The sequence below is a fragment of the Mustela nivalis genome (assembly GCF_964662115.1).
Source record: "Mustela nivalis genome assembly, chromosome: 1".
NCBI classification, from domain to species: Eukaryota; Metazoa; Chordata; class Mammalia; order Carnivora; family Mustelidae; genus Mustela; species Mustela nivalis.
The window spans coordinates 199,133,182-199,158,338 of NC_139020.1; the positions used below are offsets into that span (position 1 = coordinate 199,133,182).

A 25,157-nucleotide genomic window follows, 5' to 3' on the forward strand; every position below is an offset into this window, starting at 1 on the left:
GGGAAAAGCAGGTTTCCCGCCGAGCAGGGAGCCCGATGCAGGGCTCAATCCCAGGACCCTGGGATCCTGACCTGAGCCCAAGGCAGACACTTAATAACTGAGCCACCCAGGTGCCCCGAGCATGTGACTCTTGATCTTTGGGTTGTGAGTTCGAGCCCTATGATGGGTGTAGAGATTACTTAAATGAATAAACTATTAAAAAAACAAACAAACCAGGAAGTGAGTCTAGATCTTGCTTTTTGCAACAACATGGATAGCCCTGGAGGACATTATGCCAAGTGAAATAAACCAGATACAGAAAGAAAAATAATGCATGATCTCACTATATGTGAAACCTAAAAGGTCAAATTAATAGAAGCAGGGAGTAGAGTGGTGGTTACCAAGAATAGGGGCAGGGGCCGAGGAAAGGAGAGATGATGGTCAAAGGGCACAAATTCTCATTATGTAATGGGTAAGTTCTGGGATCTGATATACAACATGGTGACCATAGTTAATAGTCTTGTATACTGGAAATTTGCTAAGAGAGTAGGTCTCAGAGGCTCTTAGCACACACAGAAACGGTCGCTAGGTGAGGAGATAGATATGTTAATTAACTTGCTGTTGCAATCATTTTACTATATATATGCGTATGCTGTTGTACACCTTAAATATTCATAAATATTCATACCTCCAGATCACTATACTATACCTTCTATTACAATAAAGTGAGTCAAATGAATTTTTTGGTTTCCCAGTGCCTGTAAAAGTCATGTTTACACCATACTGTAGTCTGCTAAATGTGCAGTAGCATCGTGTCTTAAAAAAAAGTATATACCTTAATTTAAAAATGGTTTTTCAGTGGGGTTCTTGGCTGACTCAGTTGGTTGAGCATCCAACTCTTTTTTTTTTTTAAGATCTTATTTTTTTTTTAGATCTTATTTATTTATTTGACAGACAGAGATCACAAGTAGGCAGAGAGGCAGGCAGAGAGAGGGGGGAAGCAGGCTTCCTGCTGAGCAGAGAGACCAATGCAGGGCTTGATCCCAGGACCTTGGGATAATGACCTGAGCTGAAGGCAGAGGCCTTAACCACTGAGCCATCCAGGCACCCAGCATCCAGCTCTTGATCTCAGCTCCAGCCTTGACCTCAGGGTTGTGAGTTCAAGCCCCTTGTTGGGCTCCATGCTGGTTGGGGAGCCTACGCAAAATAATAATAATAATAATAATAATAAGTAAATAACTGTTAAAAAATATTTTATTGCTAATAAATGCTAACCATCATCTGAGCTTTCAGCAAGCTGTAATCACTGATCACAGGTCACATAATAAATACAAGAATAATGAAAAGGTTTGAAATACTGCAAAAATCACCAAAATGTGATGCAGAGACATGAGGTGAGCAAATGCTATTGGGAAAATGGTACAAAACAGAGTTGCCTGACACAGGGTTGCTACAAACCTTCGATCTGTAAAAAGTGCAGTATCTGGGAAGTTCAATAAAGCAAAGTGCAATGAAATGAGGTATGCCTGCCTACAATTTCTCTTGAACAATTTTTTTAAATGTTAGCGGGGAAAAAAAAGAAAGAAATAGATAAATTCTAGAGTTCCACCGCTCAGTACATTAGCTCTGCTTGCTTGGGGCTATTTAAATTAGTTAAAATTAAAGTTCACTTTCTGGGTCACACTAGTGACATTTCAAGTATTCCATAGCTACATGTAGCTCATGGCACAGATAAAGACCGTTTCCATCATTACAGAAAGTTCTGTGAAACAGCGTTGCTCTGGGGTATGTTGGTGATAGGTGCTATGAAAAAAATTAGAGCAAGATTTGCAAAAAAGAGCGGTGTGGGCGTGGGGAGGGCATTGCAGTTTTCCGCGGGGTGATTGAAGTTTTCTTAATTTAGAAGCTCTTGAACAAAGACTTGAAGGAGGTGTGGGGGTGAGCCAGGGCAGTACTTGGGGGAAGAGTGTCCCAGGCAGAGGGGACAGGTAGGGCAGAGGCGGGAGTGTGCCAAATAATTTGGTAGGGCTGGAATGAGCTTGGAGGGAACAGCAGGGAAGAAGTAATGGGGGCAGATCACAAAGGGCCGACGTTACCCAACAGAAACCTAGAAAGACCCAAAGATCTAAGGACAAAAATGTTGTGCAGTGTTGTTTGAAGCAGCAAAAATATTAGAGGTGACGTACCTGATTATCAGCAGGGAATGGCGATATGTCTGTGCAATGGTCAGGAAGGATGAGGGTAAAAGGTACAACTGTGCTTGGAGGCAGTGGGCTGCACTGAGAGGGACACCACCCTGGTAGACCAGAAATCTGAAGCTCCTGGGAGTCGGGGTATGCAGTTGCCCTGTGGGTGCCTGTGCTCACTGTGTTCTGTCTCCTCTGCTCTAAGAGGCAGAGGCCAGGGGACTGCTGAGGCCCCCGGAGACCCTAAACTCACCCCAGTTGGGGAAAAGTCACTGATTGGGAGGGAGCTGTCCAGATGCTGACATCATACCCCACGGGTTTCCAGGAGGTGCCTGGATGTCCAGGCATAGATTAGGGAATTGTGGGCTTGTTTTGGGAGAGGCAGGGTGTTCTCTCTGACGGTCCTCCCTGCCCCACCCCAAACTATGTTTCCTGGCAGCGAATGGTGAAGAACCTGGAGAAGGAGCTGGCGCTGCTCAAGCAGGAGCTGGCCATCCATGACAGCCTGGTAAGGGGCTAGCGGCAGGGGTCTGGGGTGAGGGGTTGGCTGGACTGCTAGAGGGGGTGAGGTCAGGGTACCAGGTGGGCAGAGGGACTGGGTGGACAGGGGCCAGATGGGTAGGCAGGCCAAGTAGGTAGGGAGACGGGAAGGGGGCTGGGGAACAGGGATGCCTGGAAGCTAGGGATACTAGAAGACCAGGAGGATGTGGGCAGGGATTTCAGATACCAGGGAGCAGAGGCAGACAGTTTACAGGAAAATGAGAGGCAGGTGGCAGGCAGGTAGGGCAGGGGCAGACAGCATGGGGGTCAAGGTCAGAGAGGTGGGACAGTTTGGGCAGTGGGAGAGGGGCAGCAGCAGAGTGCCCTGAGGGCAGAGGGTGGGAACTGGAGACCTCTGACAGCTTGCCTGGGCCTACTTACGGTCCAGGGAGGGTCTCTAGGCAGAGGCAGCCACCCCCCCCACACACACACACCCCCGCCACAGCCCTCATGGGACAGAGTCTGCTGAATCTCAGCCCCCTTGCTTGGAGTGGCAAGCCCATGTCAGGCGGCTCTCAAGACCTAGTTGTCCCTCTGTGACCCCAGAACCTAGCCAGCATGGTCAAGGGAATGGAGCTGGCTTAGTTGGCCAGGGCCTGTGTCCAACCTCCCTACCTTGGTTGTCAGAACGACCCCTGCTGCCCCTGTTGGGCTCAGGTGTTTGGAGCTTGTTGACATGTTCTTCATCCTCCTTCAAGGCCAACCGCACCCTTGTGAACTACGATCCCATGGATGAAATCCAGATTGCTGAGATCAACTCCCAGGTGCGGAGGTACCTGGAGGGGACGCTGGACGAGATTGACGTAAGGAGCCTCTCCTCGGGACCATGCCCTCCCTATCCTGGGCATCCCCCACTTGTGCTGGGCTGGCCTTGGAACCTCACTCTGAATGGGTGCAGTGGGTATGGGGTGGGTGGTGCTGGACCCCTGGCCTTGGGATCTACAGCCTACCGAGGCCTCAGCATCCATGTTTAGGGTTACAAGGATGGGTGTGCCCCTCAGAGTGGCCAGCATCCTTGAATAGCCTTGACCACACAGGGGGTGGCCCATTACTGTGGGAACAGGGTGGTCCTTGGAGCCAGGCTGCCCTGGATCACATCCTAGCTCCGATGTCTCCTTGCTGCGTGACTTCAGCAAAATACTCGACCTCGTGTACTTGGGTGGCCACACCTGTAGAGTGAGAGGGAAATCAAAGTGGAATTAACTCAGGATCTCAACTGTGCCGGGCAGAGTGAGGCCATTCAAGGGTAGCTGTCATGTGGGCTGACAGGGCAGACACGCAGGGCCTGTGTTGGAGTAAGCTAGGGAGGAAGAGACAGCAGCCACACAGGGAAGGGTCCTCAGGGGGAAGGATGCATTCTATTTTGACAGTGCAGGACAGGAAACCCCTCACCGGGGAGCTACATGGCAGCCCTCCCCCCAACCCTGTCCCCGCCACGCTGGGCTTCTTACTGTGGCAGCTCTAACTGACAGGCCTGGGACAACTGAGGAGTGGGCTCTTCTGGCCTTGGAGCAGGGTTAGTCCTAGAATGACCCTCTGTCAAGGGTAATGCTTGTGGTCTGTAGGGCCAAGAGGGAAGCCAGTGGCCTTCCTTGAGCCACAGATGTGTATATGCTACACAGAGAGTTCATGATGGAACCTTGTAGAAACAGGAGGGAGCTGAAGACAGTAAATCTTATTAAAATTTTTTTCTTAGTATTTTCAAGAACTAGAGTCAATTTTATAGAGACCTTCACTTAGAAAAGGTAATTTTTAAAGACTCATTTATCTGAGAGAGCATGAGCTCGCAAGCATGGCAGGGGAAGGGGCAGAGGGAGAGAGAGAGAATCTCAAGCAGACTCCCTGCTGAGCATGAAGCCCAGTGCAGGGCTGCAACTCATAACTCTGAGATCACAACCTGAGCAGAAATCAAGAGTCAGCTGCTTAACTGTCTATACCACCCAGGCACTCCACGGAAGGTCATTTTTATAGCCTCAGTATTTACTTAGTTTGAAAACTATGAATCAGTTGTGTTTCTCTGCTCATTTTTTTAAAAGATTGTATTCATTCATTTGAGAGAGAGAGCACGTGCACAAGCAGGGGGAGAGGCAGAGGGAGAGGGAGACGCACACTCCCCGCTGAGCTGGGAGCCCGACACAGGGATTTGATCCCAGGACCCGGAGATCTTGACCTGAGCTAAAGGCAGATCCCCAACAGCTGAGCCACCCAGGCGCCCCTGTTTCTCTGTTCCTGAGGAGGTTCCTGATGTTCCATTCTCAAGACATACATGATTAAAGGGTTAGCCAAGGAGTCCTGGTTTCTCTTCTGAGTGTAGACACACCTTCAGCCCTGCGTGGCCTGAGGCCCAACCTCTGCCTTGCTGTCTTGCCTCCAGATCATCAACCTCAGACAGATCCAGGAGGTGTTCAACCAGTTCCGGGTGGTGCTGAGGTAAGGGACCCTCACCCGCCCATCGGACTCCTACATCAGGCTGCCGTTTTCATTTCCCATGGCCAGGGTGTGGCTCTCAGCACACGGCCTTGTCTCATGGATGAGAAGCCAGCTCAGAGTCCTTGGGGTGTGCCCAGGCCCCTGAGCTCTCAGAACCTCCAGCCCTCCCCCTCCCCTGGGGGAAGCCGGGAGGAGAGCTGTCTGTTCAAGGACAACTCAGAGAAGAAGTGATCCCTGGTGGGTGTTTCCTGAGTTCATGAATTAGACGGGAGGTCCTTCTGGAGTGCCAGCCCTGAGTGTGGCCAGAGCAGGGCATCATGAATATGCCCTGTGCCCCGCCCCCATCTCAGGAGGCATTTGTAATGTATTGGGGTGCAGACATACCTGTACAGTGAACAGCTTGTGCTGGGTGGTAGCACAGGCGTGGGTCACATGTTTCCCTGGGGCCTTTTAAAGATAGAACCTAGGTGGGAAACCATGGTCCTGAGGCAGGCTTACAGTACTTGTTAGTTTCCTTGGAGCAGAAGTCCCTGGCATACAAGGGTGGCCACTGCCAATTCGAGGGGTGAACAGGTGGTATGTGGTCTGAGGAATCAGGGTGTGGAATGGGCTTGTTTTGTCTGGTTCACCATGAGGGTGTGGCTCCATCACAAGGGGCCACACCCAAATGACTTCTAGTTCTCATACTTGGTTTTTGATCTGGAAGGTTCAGCCTAGCTCCAAGGTGCAAGGTGTTCTCTCCTCTCTCTCAAGCCAACAGGAGCAGGAAGTGGAGTCCACTTTGCGCAGGAAGTATACCCTTATAGACAAGAATGACTTTGCCGCCATCTCCGCCGTCCAGAAGGTATGCACGGTTGCTTCCTGTTGACAGCGTTCATGTCAGATTTTTTCCATCCCCAGACCTTTCCAGAAGCAGCAGGGGTTCTACATCCGAGCAGATCTAGGGTTGCAACAGATAAAGGGAATACCAGGATGAGCGTGACCCATGCAAGAGTAAACCGGATATGAATTCAGAATGGTCTCCAGGATTGGAGTCATGACCATAAACATGACTATAAACAAGACCAGTTCATGGAATTAGGCTAGAAACAGGCCTTAAGATCCTCAAGGGTTGGCATGAGACACCAGACCATTGAGTGAAGTTGATGTGGAGTGTGGACATCGGTGGTGAGAGACAGTGCTGTTGGAGACAGCCTCAAGCTAGCAACCTGGGCCCGCCATCTTGGCATGTAGGGTGAATATACCCACCTAAGCATAAGAGTTACTTGGGTCCCCCACAGGCCAAAACCCTTAATCTAACCCTCGGCCCTGTGGCTGGCCTCTATCCAGGCAGGGCTTATGGATGTTGAGGGCCACCTCGTGGGTGAGCCTGATGGACAAAGCTTCGGACTCGGGGTCACACCTTTCTCTACCAAACCTGGGAAGAAACCCAAGTCCAAGAAGATGTTCAAAGAACAGCTCGGGTGAGGAACCTTCCTGTTGCTTTACCTGCTCACCACTTGGCCCTCCTCAGCTGGTGAAAGAGAGGACACAAGCTAGTGTCTTTGCTACTGGGGTGGTCCCTATTGCTCGTATTGCTGAGAATACTAGCAACATCTGTGGGGTTCAGGCTGCGCTGGTTACCTCTTGTCCACAACCCCAGGAGGTAGGAGATCATGGCTTCATTTAACTAATGTAGAAACCAAGGCTTGGAGAGTCAGTTCACACCACTGACCAGTGATAGAGTAGAATAGAGAAGCCGGGTACCACCCAGGTATTACCTGTGGAAACCACCCCTAACTGGAGTCCTGTGACCTACTCCTTGGTACTCATGTCACCTGAATGCCCCAGTTCACCTTCCAGACAAGAATCGTTTGTGTGCACCAGGCGAGAGAAGTGTCAAGGCTCACTAAATGAGATGCCCTCCCTGGAAGGTGCTGGTAACTGTGGGCATGAACACGGGCTCTAGGAGGCTTCTCTCACAGAAGGGGTCACCTTGTGTGAGGCATGGCAGCCTCTCTGGGCTTCCGTTTTCTTCTCCCTAAATTGGGGAATCATAATAGTAGCTTCAAAGTCAGGAGGGTTGTTGGAAAGATAAACGGTGAAGGCAGCCCCCGTACCTAGAACGTACACCATCCTAATGGGTGTTGCTATATTATCGTCTGTCAAAGGACACGGGCCGGAGCTGATCATAGAAAACTGTTCCATGTGTAGTTGAGTAGCAGGGGTTGCTGAGGCCCCTGGTCTCCTCCTGACAGCTCAGGCCTGCTCACATGTGCCTCTCTGAGGAGGAAGAGGACCCTGGGTGCCATCACTTGGAGAGAGAGGGCAGCTACTTTTCTGGGAGTGGCTGTGGGCATTCGTTGAGGTGGGAGAGTGGGTTGTGGACTGATCAGGCAGCAGGGCAGACATGTCTTGCTTTATCTTTGGTCCCCAGACAGACCTATGTGGGGTGGCGGCTCTGCCTTCCCGGGATGGCTGTGTGATGAAGACCTCCGCAGCCCGGATGCTCCCGGGAGCCTGTGGCCCTCCTCACAGGCCCAGCCGCTTTCAAACCTGGAGACTGCCTAGTTTCCCAGGTGTCTCCTGCCAGGGACGGCTAAGGGAGGGCTCCTCATTCTGAGGAAGGGGGGAAGAATGCCCATCGGCGTGGCTTACGGTCATACCCTTTGCCCTTCAGCCTAGGAGTATGATCCAGCTAGGACTGCATGGGATGGGGCTTTTGCTGTCTGTGGGTTTGGAAATGTCACTCCCCTAAGTACCAGAGATACCTTACTGCCTATGACTGAGCCCTGGGGCCTCCCTGCCTTCTCCTTCCAGCTCCTCAGGAAGAAAGGAAGGTGCCGGCAGCCCTGTGAGTGGCAAGGATTTGGAGGTCTCCATTTCCAAGACCCAGGCGACCCCATCGTCCAAGGAGGGGGATGTCAAAGACTTGCCCCTGCGGGACCGGGAGACCTCCAGCTCTGAGCCCCTTCCCTTAGACTCCCCAAAGGAGGAGTGGCGCCCACCCAGGTAAGCACCTCAGGCCAGTTCACCAGACCACTCAAAACCAGAGTGTGGTCATGTCAAGAGCGCCTACAGAGAAATGAGAAGTAAAAGAGGGGGTAATAGGCAAAGGCCAGGAGCACAGTCCGGAAAGAAGCAATGTGATGGCTGAGCCACACGCAAACCGGTCCCGCCTCAGGAGCCCTCCAAGATACACAGTTATATGTGGAATCATTTTAGATTCTTCAGAGAGTAGTCATTTAAAGAGTTATGTTTACAATTAAAAAAAAAAACTAACGTATTTATATTAAAAAATTAACTAACTTAAAAATAACTAATTCAAAAGGCCCTTTTTAAGGTATGAGACCCCTTCCTCTAGCTACCCGGTTCCTCTCCCTGGTGAGCCAATAATCGAGTGTTCAGCAGTGGAGCCTGAGGAAATGATTAGAGCTGTGGACAGAGATTTATGCAAACAGATGTTCATGGCATCATTCATTTAAAAAGCCAAAAACGAGTTTTGGAAACACCTTCAGTAGCTAATGTTACTGAAAAGGTACTAAGTGAATGATTGTCTCTGCCCTTGGGATGTACAAGGATGTGTGTGAAGAATTCTTTCCTTAGCAGATGAACATTTCCAAGAACTCAGAGAAGTTGAAAGTACTGTACAGCCGACACCCTCTTGGTTCTACATTGAACACATTGCTTCCTTCATCACACATCTGTCTTTCTCTTCATCCCTCTTATTTTTTCAATGCATTTTTTTTAACTTTTTAAAAAAATATTTTATTTATTTGACAGAGATCACAAGTAGGCAGAGAGGCAGGCAGAGAGAGAGGAAGGGAAGCAGGCTCCCTACGGAGCAGAGAGCCCGTTGTGGGGCTCGATCCCAGGACCCTGAGATCATGACCTGAGCTGAAGGCAGAGGCTATAACCCACTGAGCCACCCAGGCATCACCCCCCCTTTTTAGTATTTTATTTATTTATTGCATTTTTTTAACTTTTAAAAAATTTATTTATTTTTAAGATTTTTATTTATTTATCTGAGAGAGAACACACAAGAGAGAGTACACAAGCAGAGGGGAGGGGCAGAGGGAGAGGAAGAATCAGGGGCTCTCAATCCCAGGCCCCATTCAAGGGACCAGGCCACCCCAGCGCCCCCTGATGCATTTCAGAGGAAGCTGCAGACAGTCCACATTCCCTACCTCAACATTTTACCTCACATCCTCACAGTGTGAAGGAATGCCTCTGTGAAAAACACAAGATGTAAAATGATATCTGCTGCATGACATCAAACATTAAATAATGAATCAAAGAAATCCCTGAAGGAGATACACCAAAGCGTAGTTGCCAATAGGTAGTGAGTGGTTTTTTGCTTTGTTTTCTGTTTTTTACACTTTTCCTTGCTGTCCTCACTTGCTGTGATGGTCACGTGCCCTTGCTGTGGGGGGGCGGGGGGAGTCAGAGACAGACACGGGGGCGTGGTTCCTGCACAGGGTGCCTGGGACTTCTGGTCGCCTGCCCACAGAAGACCCCCACTAACCACCCCAGGAAGAGGGACAAAGTGCCTAGTGGCTCTGGCTCCCCTTCCCTTCCCCTTCTGTCTTCAGGCCCAGTACCCCACCCCCCAAACCTGTGGCCTTCGAGGACTTTAAGAACGAACGGGGCAGTGAGATCAACCGCATCTTCAAAGAGAACAAATCCATCTTGAATGAGCGGAGGAAAAGGGCCAGCGAGACCACGCAGCGCATCAATGCCATCAAGCGGGAGATGGACCTGACCAAGGAGGCACTAAATTTTCAGAAATCAATCCGGGAGAAGCAAGGTGAATGTGGTGGGAAGGTGGCGGGTGGTGGTGGGAGCTGAGTCATCCTGCTCTAAACCGGGCAGCCTTGGGCACCAGAGGACGGAAACGGGAGGGGGCTGTGGTCTTCACGCCTGGGTCATCGTGTGGGTCTAGCCAGCCCCGGGGAGTCACAAGCTCCTTCCGTATCAGGCAGACTTTGCCTGTGGATCTTCCGCTATTTTGTTATCTCAGACCTAGGTGCTGGGCCTTCTACCTGGTGTGTGCTGCTCCCAGTGGAGAAGCAGGCCTTTGGTCCTATAGACACTTCCCCAGAGGGATGGGCAGCTGGTGACCCCCACAAGGGCCGTATACGGGTTCTGGTATGGTCTCATTGCCCAGGGTGATCTGATTGGCGTGAGGGTGCTGGTGAAGACAAGAAACTGAGGAGGGAAAGAGAGAGCTTAAGGAGCCATTGTCACTGAGACCATTCCTCATGCCCATCCCTCACCACCCATGCTGGCCTGGCAGTCTCGTCTCCTAAGGCAGGTGGTGTCTGGGGGGCCCTCAGGCTCAGAGAGGAGGGATCTCAGTGTGGCGAGGGTGCTTACCTGGTGACCCTGACCCTAGTGCCCTTGTCCCAGTGAGGGACCGTGCTCACCCCTGCCCTGGGGTGCCCTCCCACCTTGAGTGTGCAGAGGACTCATCGGGGAGGGCCGATCAAACACAGACTCCCAGGCCCTGACTACTGGCTAACTTGGGAGATCTGGAGCAAGGCCCAGAACTGCATTTTAATGAGTAACCATCCCGACTCGGAGGCCAGAGGTTCAGAAGCCACATTCTTGTTCACAGTCCTGGTCCCATTGTCCTTCTCCCGACGAGGCACAGCGGAGGTTAGCGGGCTTCCCCTGGCTAAGTCACAGCCCTGTTCCAGGTGGGCCGCCCAGGCGGCAAGGTGTTGGGGCATCTCCAGATGTTGTTTATTTCGGCGGTCCAGGCGGATCATCTCACAGTGGGATGTGCACATTACTCGTTTACTTCTCAGAGGGCAGCTCCAAATACTTCAGGCCACTCTGCTTACACCCTACAGACCAACAGTGACACACTGCTCCAGAGGGCTAAGCCTCCATGGGTCTGGGCACGGGGGAGGGCTGGCAATGGTGGCTCCAGCCAGAACCTCCAGGGTGAAGATCTTACAGGACCAACGACTTCTTTGTCCCTTCTGCCCACACCTTCTTTGACTGCAACTTCTTTTTTTTTTTTTTTTTTTTTTTAAAGATTTTATTTATTTATTTGACAGAGAGAAATCACAAGTACACTGAGAGGCAGGCAGAGAGAGAGAGAGAGAGAAGGAAGCAGGCTCCCTGCGGAGCAGAGAGCCCGATGTGGGACTCGATCCCAGGACCCTGAGATCATGACCTGAGCCGAAGGCAGCGGCTTAACCCACTGAGCCACCCAGGCGCCCCTGACTGCAACTTCTTATCACTTATTTACATATCTTAGATAATATATATTCATGCTATGCTGATGTATCATTTATGCCTAAATATACCTGAAAACAGATATTTTAGAGGAATGAGATGAAGATTAAATAAACATTTTTATTTTATTTTTATTATTTTTTAGAAGATTTTATTTATTTATTTATTTATTTGTCAGAGAGAGAGAGAGTGCGCACAAGCAGGCTGGCAGGCAGAGGCAAAGAGAGAAGCAGCTCTGCACTGAGCAAGGAGCCGATGTGGGACTCAGTCCCAGGACCCTGGTATCACGACCTGAGCCGAAGGCAGTGGCTTAACTGACTGAGCTATCCAGGTGTCCCAATAAACACTATTTTAAAATAGTGAAAATTTGGGGGCACCTGGCTGGCTCAGTTGGAAGAGCGTGTGACTTGATCTCAGGGTTGTGAGTTCGAGCTCTATGTTGGGTGTAGAGATACTCAAATAAATAAAAACTTAAAATATTTAAAATTTTATCTATCAGTATAAAAACATTTTTAAAAAGATTTTATTTATTTAAGGGAGAGAGAGCACAAGTGGGGAGCAGAGGGAGAGGGAGAAGCAGTTTCCCCACTGAGTAGGGAGCCTGACGTGGGACTCAATCCCAGGACCATGGGATCATGACCTGAACTAAAAGTAATGGCTTAACTGACTGAGCCACCCAGGCATCAAAAAAAACACATTTTTGCTCTTTCCCCACCAACATCAGTTGTTTTTCCATTGGTTATTAAAATACCAAATAAAATACTTTTATCTTGAGGGAATAGATCAAGAAAATATGTTTTTTGATTCATTTTGATTGATAGCCACTTATTGACCCAGAAAGGTCAGCAAATTTGGCATGTTAATTAGTGTTTTGTGAAAGAAAAATGAAAAATCATTTTAGGTTCAACTCTTTGAAGTTTTTTTCCTTGGCGATAATCAGAGGAACCGCCCCCGCCCTGTGGGACACGAAGTGTTCACGGTCCCTCCCCATGTCAGCAGAATACTGTAAAGACTTTACTCAGTTAAGGACTTATGTCTGTCACAGTGACCACACTGGGGACTGCCCACGGCACACAGACCAGGCCGCTCTGCACTGAAGGGGAGGGACTTTAGCGGGAGGGCACTCTTTATCCCCTCCCAACTCTAGACTTCTTGAATTGGGACCAATTCAAGATTCCTAAGTGCTTCTCCATAAATGGTGTCAGTGAATATGTAACTTAATTTTTTCCCAGGAAATATCAGTGGAAGGACACCTGGAGACTGCCTCACGCTTCCGGCCCCCTCCCCTGGCCACATACCTCAGTCACATAGAAGACTCACTCTCCAGGCTTCCTGGGCGTGGGAGCCCCACAGCCCTGATGGGGTTGACCTGATGCCTATGCTGAGATTTCAAGGTCCCATGGGCAGTGGCTGGCTGAGTGCATGGCTTCACAGACCATATTATTTTGTCTTAACTCAGCAACCCTCATCTGACAGACCTTAAAAGCACCATGAGATGACAAAACAGCACAACAGACTCCTTTCCTCCTGAAGCCTCTGATAGCCTTTTGACATGATACAGATTCACATGCTCTGTTATTAATAACCTTGCCCAGGTGCCTTATGGTGCTAGCCTGTGGTGGCAGTTCGTGTCTATGACTCACAAAAAACGTAAACGTCCATTCAGTTGAGGTGGTTACTGAACTATCTTTGGCCAGTGAGGTTTAAGGTCAAAATAAGTGTGAAACATGTGCCATCTCTACCCTCTCCCCTGCCCACTCGTCCTGTTCTTCAAGTTGCCAGTGTGTCCCCATCCGAGCTGAACTCCCTCTTCTGGTGAGACATGTCCTGGTGGCCTGGCCTCCTCATGCTTTGCCCACCCCCACCCCACACCCCAGCCCTTCCTCTAGTCTGTGGTCTTCATGCCAGCACTTTGTTCCTTCTTTCCAGAACGCCTCCCTCCCCCCACCCCAGGTGAGCACCTCGTTCTCTGACCTCCTCTGTCCCTACAGGCGAGTATGAAAACAAGGGGCTGATGATCATCGACGAGGAGGAATTCCTGCTGATCCTGAAGCTCAAAGACCTCAAGAAGCAGTACCGGGCTGAGTATCAGGACCTGCGTGACCTCAGGGCTGAGATCCAGTACTGCCAGCACCTGGTGGACCAGTGTCGTCACCGCCTGCTCACGGGTGTGCCATTTGGGAAGGCTGGCTGGCCACCTGAGGTCACGGGAGGCAGAGGGCCAGGCCTGGGTTCTGGAAGCCGTGTCAGAGCATCTCTCTGACAGAGTCTGGGGCTTGGCAAGGGCTTCCGAAGTGTTCCCAGGACTCTTGAGAGCCGGAGAGGGAGACAGGAAAGGGTGAGACCCTAGAGCAGGAAGCGAACAGAGGGTGCGCCTGTGGCAAGCACACACACAGGCTTTACCTGCTTCCTCGGGGCCGCCTCAGCACCTCACAGTGCTGCCTTCCCGCCTCCCTGCAGAATTTGATATCTGGTACAATGAATCCTTCTTCATCCCTGATGACATGCAAGTGTCCCTGAAGCCAGGTAGCAGCATCCGGCCGGGCATGGTGCCTGTCAGCAGGCTCGTATCTCTGGTGAGCGCCACGGGGGCTGGGGTGGGGACCGTGGGTGAGCACAGGGTGTGGGGGCAGTACCCTTTGTCCTCTGTTTTCTCCACAAAGATGGCAGTGTATAGGCTGCTCCCAGACTCTCCCACAGCTGGCCTGGGCAAATGAACAGATCCAGGTCTCTCCCCCATTATGGAGGATGGGGACACAGAAGACATCACTTCCTGCTGCCACTTTTCTGGGGGAGCTCATCCTGCCAGGTGGCAGCTACAGAGTATCTGGAAAATATGGGGCTGGGGGTTATGAGCTACCCTGCGTGGGGGTTTGCACACCCTGTGAGTGGCTGCCCTGATGCCCCCAGGCCCTGTCAGGGTAGATCCTAACATTGGCAGGCAGAAGGGACTGAGTTGAGCCTCCCCTAGGGAGAAGATGACCAGGACAAGTTCAACCAGCTGCAGCAGAGGGTGCTGCCTGAGGGCCCCGACTCCATCTCCTTCTACAATGCCAAAGTCAAGACAGAACAGAAGGTAACTTGGTGTGGGGGAGAGGGGCTTATGTCTCCAGGAAGGTGGGGCTTCAGGGAGCACGTTATTAGGACACCCAAGATTACGCTTCCCACTTTGGAGAGGCAAAGAAGGACTGTGGCAGCCGAGGGAAACACAGAGTCACCCAGAGTCAGTGGGTGTCTTTTGCCAACTCCAGAGTCCTAGATTGGGTTAAATCCAGCAGGGGTCCCACACACCATAGCCAGGCCTGCAGAGGGTTATTGGGAGCTAAGCTGGTACCATGTGTGGGTCACAGCCCAGGGCAGGGTCTGGGAATCTTCTGAGACCACTGCCTGTTGGGGACAACCTCTCCAGTGGGGGCCACCATGAACAGGAGGCAGGGGACAGAGGACCACATGTAGCTGAGGCAAAGCTAGACAGGGTGTTGGCCACAGGCTGGGCCTGTTCTCTCCTCCCTCAGCAGGTGGGCCTGGAGCAGCGGGGCTCGCTCTGCTGAGGCTCAGTCTGGAGCCAGAACACAGAGGGCCTGTGGTATGAACTTCTCTGTGCACATAGGGTCTTCTTTTTTCTTTTTTTTAAAGATTTTATTTATTCATTTGAGAGAGAGCACGAATGGGGGTTGGGGGAGAGGCAAAGGGAGAGGTAGAAGCAGACTCCCGGATGAGCAGAGAGCCCCATGCGGGGCTGGATCCCAGACCCTGAGATCATGACCTCAGCCTAAGGCAGATGCTTACCCCACTGAGCCACCCAGGCGCCCCCCCACAGGCTGGTCTTATACAGCAGGTAGCAGGTGTGCGCGGGGAGTTTGCCCAACCGAGCACATTTTAAAAGTATAAATACAAAATATAAATATAAATACAAATACCTAGTCCCCCACCCTCTCTGACAGGGAACCCCTGTCACTTGTTTCTTGTGTTCCCATAACATTTTGTGCTGTATCTTGCCTTTCCCACTAAATAGTGTATCCTGAAGACCATTCCATGTCAACCCACAGTTGCTTCTGTTTTCTTTTCTTTTTTCTTCTTAAAGCTGAGCACTAGTACTCCATTGTAAGGAGGTATCAAAAGGTACTTAACCCACCTCATACTGAGGAACATTTGGGCGGTTCCACTGCTTTACAATACAGATACTGTGATAATCTCGTACAAATGCGCATTCACATATGAGTGAATATATGTGAAAGTTCAGTTTTTTATAGAAGTGAATTTCTTGGTCACGAGGACATGTGTGCTTTAGTGGGTGGTGCCAGATCCCTTGCCTGGAGCCGGACCGATCTGCACTTCTACAGCCTCACCACAAGAAGTATTATCCTGCTTTTTTGTTTTTTTTCCAATCTGAAAGGTGAAAAAAGGTCTCGCAGGGGAGCTTTAATTTGCATTTCTGTTACTATGTAGAAGTTGGGCTTCTCCTATGCTTCAGTGCCATTTTAATTTCTTTTCCTGTAAATTGCCTATTCCTGTTTTTGCCTATTTTTCTATTGTTTTCTGGTCTTTATTCTTATTAACTTATAGGAAGTCTTGATATACTGGGGAGATTGGCTCTTCATGATATGAGTTGCAAATATTTTTCCCTATTTGTCATTTTTCTTTTGTGTTTATCTCTTTTTTTTTTTTTTTTTGGTAGTTATTCTGTTGGGTTTTTAAAAGATTTTATTTATCATTTGAGTGAGAGAGAGAGAGAGAGCACACATGAGCAGGGGGAGGGGGGCAGACAGAGGGAGAGCGGGGAGAAGCGGACGACTCCCTGAGCAGGGACCCCAACACCATGGGGCTCGATCCCAGGACCCTAAGATCCTGACCTAAGTTGAAATCATGATTTGGACACTACTGAGCATCCAGGTGCCCCAAGATTGTACATTTCTTTCTTTTTTTTTTTTTTTTTAAGATTTTATTTATTTATTTGCCAGAGAGAGAGAGCACAAACAGAGGAAATGACAGGCAGAGGAAGAGAAAGAAGCAGGCTCCCGTTGAGCAGAGAGCCCGATGTGGGACTCGATCGCAGAACCCTGGGACAATGACCTGAGCTGAAGGCAGAGTCTTAACCCTCTGAGCCACCCAGGCACCCAAGATTGTGCATTTCTAACTGGGCTCAGGTGATAGTCGTTCTGCCTTTCAGGACCACACTCCGAGTGGCCCTCCAGGCCTCCAGGCCTTTCTCTCTCCAGACCTGGACTTAGCTTCTCCCTGAGGTCTATTCCTTCCTCTGTTCTACTCCCTTCACTTCTCATTTTTTTGCCCCAGTCTTTGCCCTGTCATGCTTCCATTTTCTAAGACTTCCCAGCTCCAATGCCCCGTATCCCCTGACTGCTTACTCTATGTCTCTCCAGGGGGAAAGCCTAGTTGACTCTTCTTGGGTTAAGTATACATTCCTTGATCAGTTTGCAGTGGTGTGGAGAGGCACCTGCCCAGCCCAGCTGCCTGGCCCTGGTCCTTCAGCAGGAGGGAGGATAGGTTTATCAGGCAGCCAAATAGCCTTAGGCTGTGAGCATCAAGTCTTAGTAACCCCAGTGGCTTTAGGGAGGCCCATATCAGTGGGCAGGGCCCTGCCTCTCTGGAAAGGTTTGCTGGAACCCAATTACTTGGCTGAGGAAGGCAACCCTGGCCAGGCTGCTCCCATGGACCCCACTGGCTGACTCCAAAAAGCTTGCTCAGGGTTGTCCATGAAAATCTCTCTGTGGGAAGATGGGACTCTCCCAGAGGACTGGGGAAAGAATGGAGTAGGGGCAAGTGGGCTTAGATAGCATACCCTCAGAAATCATTTGACTGTGACCGCCATGTAGGGGCTTCCTTCTCTGGCTACAAAGAGGCCTGCCCCTGCTGGGCTTGATGGAGGGGGCACATGGTAGGAAGCAGGGGTCCAGCTTTATTTTTTTGCAGACAGATATCCAGTTTTCCCAGTGCCAGTTGTTGAAAAAAAGGATTCTTCATTGAATGATCTTGTTACCCTTGTTGAAATTCAATTAACCATATATGTGAGGGTTTAATATTTGGACTCTCAATTCTATTCCACTGATCTGGAAGTCTGTCTTTATGCCAGTACTGTAATGTCTTGGTTACTATAAACTTGTAGTTAGTTTTGAAATTACAAAGTATCAATTTTCCATCTTCGTTCTTCTTTTTCAAGATTGTTTTGACTATTCTGGGTTCTATTTCCATACAGATTTGCAGACCAGCTTGTCAGTTTATGCAGAGAAGCCAGCTGGGACAGAGGTTGTGTTGAATCTCCAGATTGATTTGGGGAATAGTGCCATCTTAACAATATTAAGTCTTCAAATCTATGAACATAGGCTATCTTTCTATTTATTTAGGTGTTTAATTTCTTTCAGTGGAGTTTTGTACTTTTCAGAGTATAAGTTTTGTATTTAAAAAAGTCTATTCCTAAGTATTTTATTATTTTTGATGCTATTATGAATGGAATTATATTTTCAATGTCATTCTTAGATTGCTGTTCATTGTATGTATAGAAGTACAGTTGATTTTTGTGTAACAATGTGGTATTCCATCACCTTGCTAAATTCATTTATTAATTCTAATAGCTTCTTAGTGGATTCCTTAGGACTTTATACATACCAGATCATATCATCTACAAATACAGATAGTTTTACCTCTTCCTTTCCAATCTGATGCCTTTTATAACCTTTTCTTGCCTAATTTGCATGGCTAGAACCTCTAGTACAAGGTTGAAATAAGAGGTGAAGGTTGCCATCTTTGTCTTATTCCTGACCTGATGGGGGGCAGATATTCATTCTTTCACTCTTAAGTATGATGTTAGCTGTGGGGTTTTCCTAGAGGGAAAAAAAAAAGATACTTAGAGTAGAATTTCTCACTCTGCTGCACATGAATCACCAGGCTGTTAGAATACAGAGTCTGATATGTCAGCCCTGGAGTGGAGCCTGAGATTCTGCATTTCCGATAAACTCCCAGATGGTGCCTATGTGGCTAGGCCAGGGCACATCCTTTGAATAGCACACTTTGAAGTTCATTATTAGGGCGTGCCTGGCTGGCTCAGAAGAGCATGCAACTCTTGATCTCAGGGTTTTGAGTTTGAGCCCTGCAGAGGGTGTAGAGATTAAATAAATTTAAAAAACTTAAAAGAGGAGCGCCTGGGTGGCTCAGTGGGTTAGGCCGCTGCCTTCGGCTCAGGTCATGATCTCAGGGTCCTGGGATCGAGTCCCGTATCGGGCTCATTGCTAGGCAGGGAGCCTGCTTCCCTCTCTCTCTCTGCCTGCCTCTCCATCTACTTGTGATTTCTCTCTGTCAAATAAATAAATAAAATCTTTAAAAAAAAAATTAAAAGAAAATGAAGTTTCTTCAGAGAAACTTTCTTTCATCAGGGTGAGAAAGTTCACATTATTTAATCCAAAATCCATATTTCAGCTTTTGGCAGTTGTCCTAATGATGTCCTTTATAATTATTCTCCCTTCCCATCCTGTTCAGGATCTAGTCTAGGATCATGCTTTACATTTAGTTGCCATGGCTCCTTTAATCTAGAACAATTCCTCAGTTTTTCCTTGTGTTTCATGTTTTGAAGAGTCCAGGCCATTTTTTTTTTTTTTTAGTTGAATGTCCCTCAGTTTAGGTTTGTGTGATATGTTCTCATGGTTCCAATTCAAGTTGTGCATTTTGGGCAGGAATACCCAGAGATGATGCTATGTTCTTCATGGTCCATTGTATCAGGAGGTGCCTCAGTCAGCTTGGGATGCTATAACAAAATACCATAGGCTGGGGTCTTAAACAACAGACATTTCTTTCTCACGGTTCTAGAGTCTAGGAAGTCCAAGATCCAGGTGCTGGCAGATTTGCTTCTTGGTGAAGGCCTTCTTCCTGACTCATAAACGGCCATATTTTTTGCTGTGTGCTCACATGGCTTTCCTAGGCCTGTGTTTGTATATATATATAGAGAGAGCTATTTCTCTCTTTCTGTTCCTCTTTTTCTAAGGACACTAAACCATCATGAGGAGCTCCACGCTCATGACGTCATCTAGATCTCATTACCTCCCCAAAGTTCCCCACCTATTAATACCATTACAGTGGCCATTAAGGCTTCAACAAATGTATTTTGAGGGAATATAAACAGTCTGTAACAGGAAGCACAAGATGTTGCTTTGTCCCATTATTGGTGAGGTTAATTTTGATCAGTAGGTTATAGTCACCCTGTACATTGAATAAGAGGACCAAAAGGTCTTTGGGTTTGGCTTCCAGAATTTTATTCCTCATTGTAAACTTGTTTTGACTGGCATAAATTATTTCAAGATCATAAAAAAGGCGAATCAAAGTGATTTGCATGGTTGCCACCATGAACTTCTCTCTTGATATTCCGGACAAATCTTGCATTTTCTTGAATTACTTCCAAATTCTCAGATAAACATTTGAATTCTAAATCATTCAACAGAGGAATCCTGAATTTCTGTGGTCAGTGTTATATTCTCCCATCCTCCCCGAATCTCTAGAACTCTCTGCATTGGACATTTCTTCTGTTGAAGACATGCCCACGAACACGCTTGATGCGCACATGTTGACCTTGAGCCATTCCATCTTACATTTGTTTAAAACTTGTCCCATGTATTTTTACACATCCGACAGACAGCATCAGATTTGTTAAGATCAAAACTTTTTCCATTTTGTGGAATTTCTCTCTTGGTGGCTTTTATTCGTGTGTGTGTGTGTGTGTGTGTGTGTTTAAATCTTAAGTTCCTAGTTGATTGGTCTGCAGCTGTGGTAGTCTCGAGGGCATTAGTGCATTCCACCCCCCCCACACACACACACAATGTTTGTACTTGCTTCTGCAGTTAGCCATGGGGCATTGCCAGTGCAGGACCATTTTAACCTCCTCCAGAAATTCCAATGTGAGGGACGCCTGGCTGGCTCAGTGGGTAGAGTATGCAACTCTTGATCTTGGGGTCATGAGTTCGAGCCCCATGTGTGGTATAGAGTTTCCTTTAAAAAAAAAAAAATTACAGCTTGAGAAGAAATTAATATCCAGAATATATAGAGAACTTTTAAAGCTCAAAAATGGGCAGGGGCACCTGGGTGGCTCAGTGGGCTAAGCCTGTGCCTTCAGCTCAGGTCATGGTCTCAGGGTCCTGGGATCGAGCCCCACAGCAGGCTCTCTGCTCAGCGGGGAGCCTGCTTCCCCCTCTCTCTCTGCCTGCCTCTCTGCCTACTTGTGATCTCTCTCTCTGTCAAATAAATAAATAAAATACTTAAAAAAAAAAAAAGCTCAAAAATAGGCAAAGAGGGGCGCTTGGGTGGCTCAGTGGGTTAAAGCCTCTGCCTTCAGCTCAGGTCATGATCCCAGGGTCCTGGGATCGAGCCCCAAATCGGGCTCTCTGCTCAGTAGGGAGCCTGCTTCCTTTCCTGTCTCTCTGCCTACTTGTGATCTCTGTCTGTCAAATAAATAAATAAAATCTTTTTTAAAAAAGGGCAAAGAATAGATATAGCTGGAAAGAAAATATACAGATGGAGAGTACACACATGAAAAGATAGACGTTCAAGGTCACCACTCATTAGGGAAAGGCGAATCGAAGCTACAGGATACCTGTTACCTCATACCTGATACCTCACCTCATACCTGTTAAGATGGCCACTATCCAAAAGCCAGAGAATAACAAGTTTGGTGAGGATGTGGTGACATTGGAGCCCTGGTGAGCAGGCTGTGGGTGAGAATGTAGAGTGGTACAGCCAGTAAGTGAAACGTGCCACTCACCAAAAGGCAAACGCTATAGGATTCCACTCACAGGAGGTACTTCGAGTGGCCAAAACCAGAGACAGGAAAAAGAAAGTGATTGCCAAGGGCTGGGGGAGGTAGGGAATGGGGGAGTTCGTGCTTAATGGGCACGAGGTTTCAGTGTTGCAAGAGGAAAAGAGTCAGGGGGATGGATGGTGGGGACGGTTGCATATTAGGAATGTATTTAACACTCCTGAGCTGTACACTTTAAAGGTTAAGATGGTATGTTTTATGTAATGTGTCTTTTGCCACAATAAAAACACCTGGGCGAACAAGAGGATTTCAGTTTAACATAGGAGCTGTGGGGGGTCTGGACTCATACCCACATTTCCGGTTGGGTTTTGCATTCGCTTGTTTACTGCCCAGTGTTTCTGTATCCGCACACTTCCCGCCCGCTTTCTGAGAGCCCAGCAGTGAATTTGTGAACATTTAGTTGCTTTGTGGATGCATGTGTGTCCATGCCTCTGGAGATAGAAACCTCTTGTTTTCTTTTTGAACCTAATTCTTGCCAGAAACTTTCAAGTGGGCCCTTGGAACATGTGTGTTTCTTTTTAAACCTGAGTGCCTCATGATTTTGGGGGGTATCTGGGTGGCTCAGTCAGTTAAGCATCTGCCTTTGGCTCAGGTCATGATCCCGGGGTCCTAGGTTGGAGCCCTGAGTGGGCCTCCCTGCTCAGTGGAGTCTGCTTCTCCCTCTCCTCCTGCCCATCTCCCCATACCTCTTGTTCTCTCTCAAATAATATATTTTTTAAAGATTTTATTTATTTATTTGACAGACAGAGATCACAAGTAGGCAGAGAGGCAGGCGAGGTGGGGGAAGCAGGCTCCCCACTGAGCAGGGAGCCCGATGTGGGGCTTGATCCCAGGACCCTGAGACCATGACCTGAGCCAAAGGCGGAGGCTTTAACCCACAATTAAGCCATGATTAAGCCATGACTGAGCCACCCAGGCGCCCCTCAAGTAATATTTAAAAATAAAAAATTAAAAACATGCCTGCCACACCATATTTTAAAAAAGATTTTATTTATTTCTTTGACAGAGAGAGAAAGAAAGAGGGAGAGAGAGCACAAGCAGGGGGAGTGGCAGGCACAGGGAGAGGGAGAAACAGGCTTCCTATTGAGCAGAGACCCCTACATGGGACTCGATCCCAGGACCCTGGGATTATGACCTGAGCCAAAGGCAGAGGCCTAACCAACTGAGCCACCCAGGTGCCTCCTGCCACACCATTTTAAAACAGTTTTACACACTTTCTTTAGGACAAAAGAACGAAAGGGGATGGATGGAACATATTTCTCACAGAATTGGGGCTGGTCAGAGGGCATCCTTGTTCCCAGAGTGTGATGCTTGCAGAAATAATGAGGGCGTGGGTGTAAGTGGCATGGCTTCGGGGTCTTAAGTCCATGCCTCCTAATCAATTCCTGTTTTCTCCTCTTCTCTGTGTCCAGCGCAATTACTTGAAAACCATGATGGGCCTCCAGCAGGCACACAGGAAATAGGGACTCGTCGCCAGTGCCTTGAAGGATGAGACTCCTGGAAACTCCCACCTGCTCTCGTGGCGCTGCTGACCCACCTGCCCGGAGCTCCAAACGCTCTGCTCCGAGGCTGGGGCCCCGCGCAGAGAACTCACGATCGCCTGCCTTCCGATGGCAACATCCTTCACCCAACACCCTTGCTCATCCTCACAGAATGCTTGGGGTTTCAGTTCACTGTCTTGTATGCAGGGACAGGATAAAATCACTTTCTAGTCTGTACTTTTGATGTTCACTCAAAAACTTGCTTTTATTTCCTGTCCAGGAGGATGTCTTCCCTGTGTACAGGTGGGGTCAGAACTGAGTCTCCAGGAAGAAGGTGAAAAAGTAGTTCAGCCGCCCTCCTGCTGGCACGGCTTTCTCCCACCGGCCAGCGCCTTTCCTTCCCTGGATGGACATCCTGGGGGTGAGCTGGCTGTGAGAGCCCCGGTTCTCACAGGTCCTTCAGGCTGTAGGTTCCCTGAGCCAGTGAAGGCAGGAGGCCCTTCTTCCTCAGCTACCAGAAGAGGAATGGGTCTTGGTGAAAATGGCTGAAGGGCAGATTTTCATTTCACATAAGAAGAGGCTTAAAATGAGAGCCATCTTACCATGATGTTAGCAGCAAGAGCCCCACAGTAGGAGGCTCTCTGGCAAGGAGGTTACAGACCATGCACTGCATAGAAGGTTGAACTGGATGGCGCTGGTCCAAAGACCCTGTGACTCTGACTTCAGCCTGTCAGTGAGCAGATGGATGGGGGTTTGTAGAAGAAAGTAGAAAGGTATCCTTGAGGTCAGCCCCTTTCTCTTTCACTAACTGATACACAATGATCCTAAAAGAGCTTTCAGAGACCTCTACTACGCCAAGGCTTCGCAGAGCAGTGCCCCAACTTCATCCTCCTGGATGACACACATGGGAACTGTCACAGCCCAGAACTAATGGTGTGCACTCAGCCCTGTTGGTCTGTCCTCATGTTTCCTTCAATTGCGGCCAAATGGACAAATTGGCCCAGGCTCTGCCTACCCTCCCAGCTAGTGGAGGCCTTAGGCAGAGAGTTCTGGTTCTTTCCTTCCTTGGCTGTCCCTGTCCAACCAGGACTTGTTGGGGGTTCCCAGGTCTCTGGAACATCTTGGGAAATAGGACACGACAAAGAGGTTACATCATCTTGTTGGGGCCACTGGAAGCAACTGTTTTTGGCATAATGAGTCCCCCTTCCCCTCATTCCCTGATGGCACCGCTGCGCTGGACATCACTCCATAGGATTCCTAGACGGCCAGTCTCAGGGCTTTGTCATGGCAGTTGGGCACATTCGTCTTTAGCTCATTCATTACCTTGTAGGCCTCTTTGGCACAACGTGAAACAGGTCGTCATGAGCATGGGCCCAGCCACAGGAATAAGCCAGGATGGCACTTGGTAGATCACCCTTCACTCGAACTCCTCACAGGAGCAGATGCTTCCAACATGAGTGGGAGCTAGGGGGCATCATGTCCACTCAAATGGGCTTGTTGTTCTAGAAAATATACAGATTAGGAGCTAATCTGACCCCTAAAATCACCTCTGAGGGGCCTTCCAATTTCATCACGTGACAGATAAGATAACCTGACAATACTCTTGCTACAAACAGAAATGCTGGCTCAAGTAGAAGTTTTTATTTTTTATTATTTGTTAAAGATTTTATTTGACAGAGAGAGAGCACAAGCACGGGGAGTGGCAGAGGGAGAGGGAGAAGCAGGCTTGGAGAGTCTGATCTGGGCTTGATCCCAGGACCCTGGTCTCATGACCTGAGCCGAAGGCAGCCGCTTAATGACTGAGCCACCCAGGTGCCCTGATCACAGATTTTTTAAAAAGCAGAACGTCTAGGGGTGAAAAAATGTTCTAAAAGTTAAAATGACAGACTAGAAACAGCAAGAGAGAGAATTCATGACCTGGATGTTGGATCTGAAGAAGATACTTGGAATAGAGCATAGAGGGATAGCAAGACAGAAAACAAAGTGTGGCTGAGAGACATGGTGGACAGAATGAGAAGTGCCAGGATACATGTAATCACAGATCCAGAGGTGATCCCAGGGACATCTGTCATGTGTGCTTATCCAGTGTCCTGGCTTTAAGTGTCTGTTCATATGCCAATTGTCAATCGCTTACAGCTAGCCTAGGCTGCTCTCCTATACCCAAACCTGTATGTAACAGTCACAGCTCACCTGGCATCTCTGATTGAATGTCTATAAAGACATCTACAAATCAGGGGTGCCTGGGTGGCTCAGTCGGTTAAGTGTTTGCCTTTGGCTCTGGTCATGTTCTCAGGGTCTTGGGATCGAGCCCCATGGCTCCCTGCACAGCAGGGAGTCTGCTTCTCCCTCTCCCTCTGACCCTCCTCCTTGCTTGTGTTCTCTCTCATTTTCTCAGTCTCAAATAAAAAAGAAGAAGAAGGCATCTACAAATCAGCGTGTTTAAAACTAAATGCCTAATTGTCTTCCAAATATGCCCCACCACAATCTTCCTTATCTCAGCCC

General features: G+C 48.8%; 1 protein-coding gene and 1 long non-coding RNA gene across 4 annotated transcripts in view; one reads left to right on the forward strand and one right to left on the reverse strand.

Annotated features, from left to right (window-relative positions):
* Positions 1-24,274, forward strand: part of KIF9 (kinesin family member 9) — a 51,753-nt gene extending 27,479 nt beyond the window's left edge. For all 3 annotated transcript variants that reach the window (XM_082705113.1, XM_082705115.1, XM_082705114.1), the window contains 11 exons: positions 2,605-2,673; positions 3,404-3,508; positions 5,080-5,135; positions 5,889-5,979; positions 6,465-6,598; positions 7,935-8,126; positions 9,707-9,921; positions 13,352-13,528; positions 13,821-13,936; positions 14,332-14,436; positions 22,587-24,274. In XM_082705113.1, the coding sequence (XP_082561239.1) occupies positions 2,605-2,673; positions 3,404-3,508; positions 5,080-5,135; positions 5,889-5,979; positions 6,465-6,598; positions 7,935-8,126; positions 9,707-9,921; positions 13,352-13,528; positions 13,821-13,936; positions 14,332-14,436; positions 22,587-22,637 (1,311 nt within the window). In that variant the 3' untranslated portion in view covers positions 22,638-24,274. The remainder of the gene's footprint in view (positions 1-2,604; positions 2,674-3,403; positions 3,509-5,079; positions 5,136-5,888; positions 5,980-6,464; positions 6,599-7,934; positions 8,127-9,706; positions 9,922-13,351; positions 13,529-13,820; positions 13,937-14,331; positions 14,437-22,586) is intronic.
* Positions 1,216-5,893, reverse strand: LOC309850790. The gene is made up of 2 exons (XR_014304446.1): positions 5,520-5,893; positions 1,216-3,874 (listed from the first exon to the last, which is right to left on the reverse strand). It is a non-coding gene; the product is annotated as an uncharacterized lncRNA (long non-coding RNA).
* Positions 24,275-25,157: the final 883 nt, after the last annotated feature.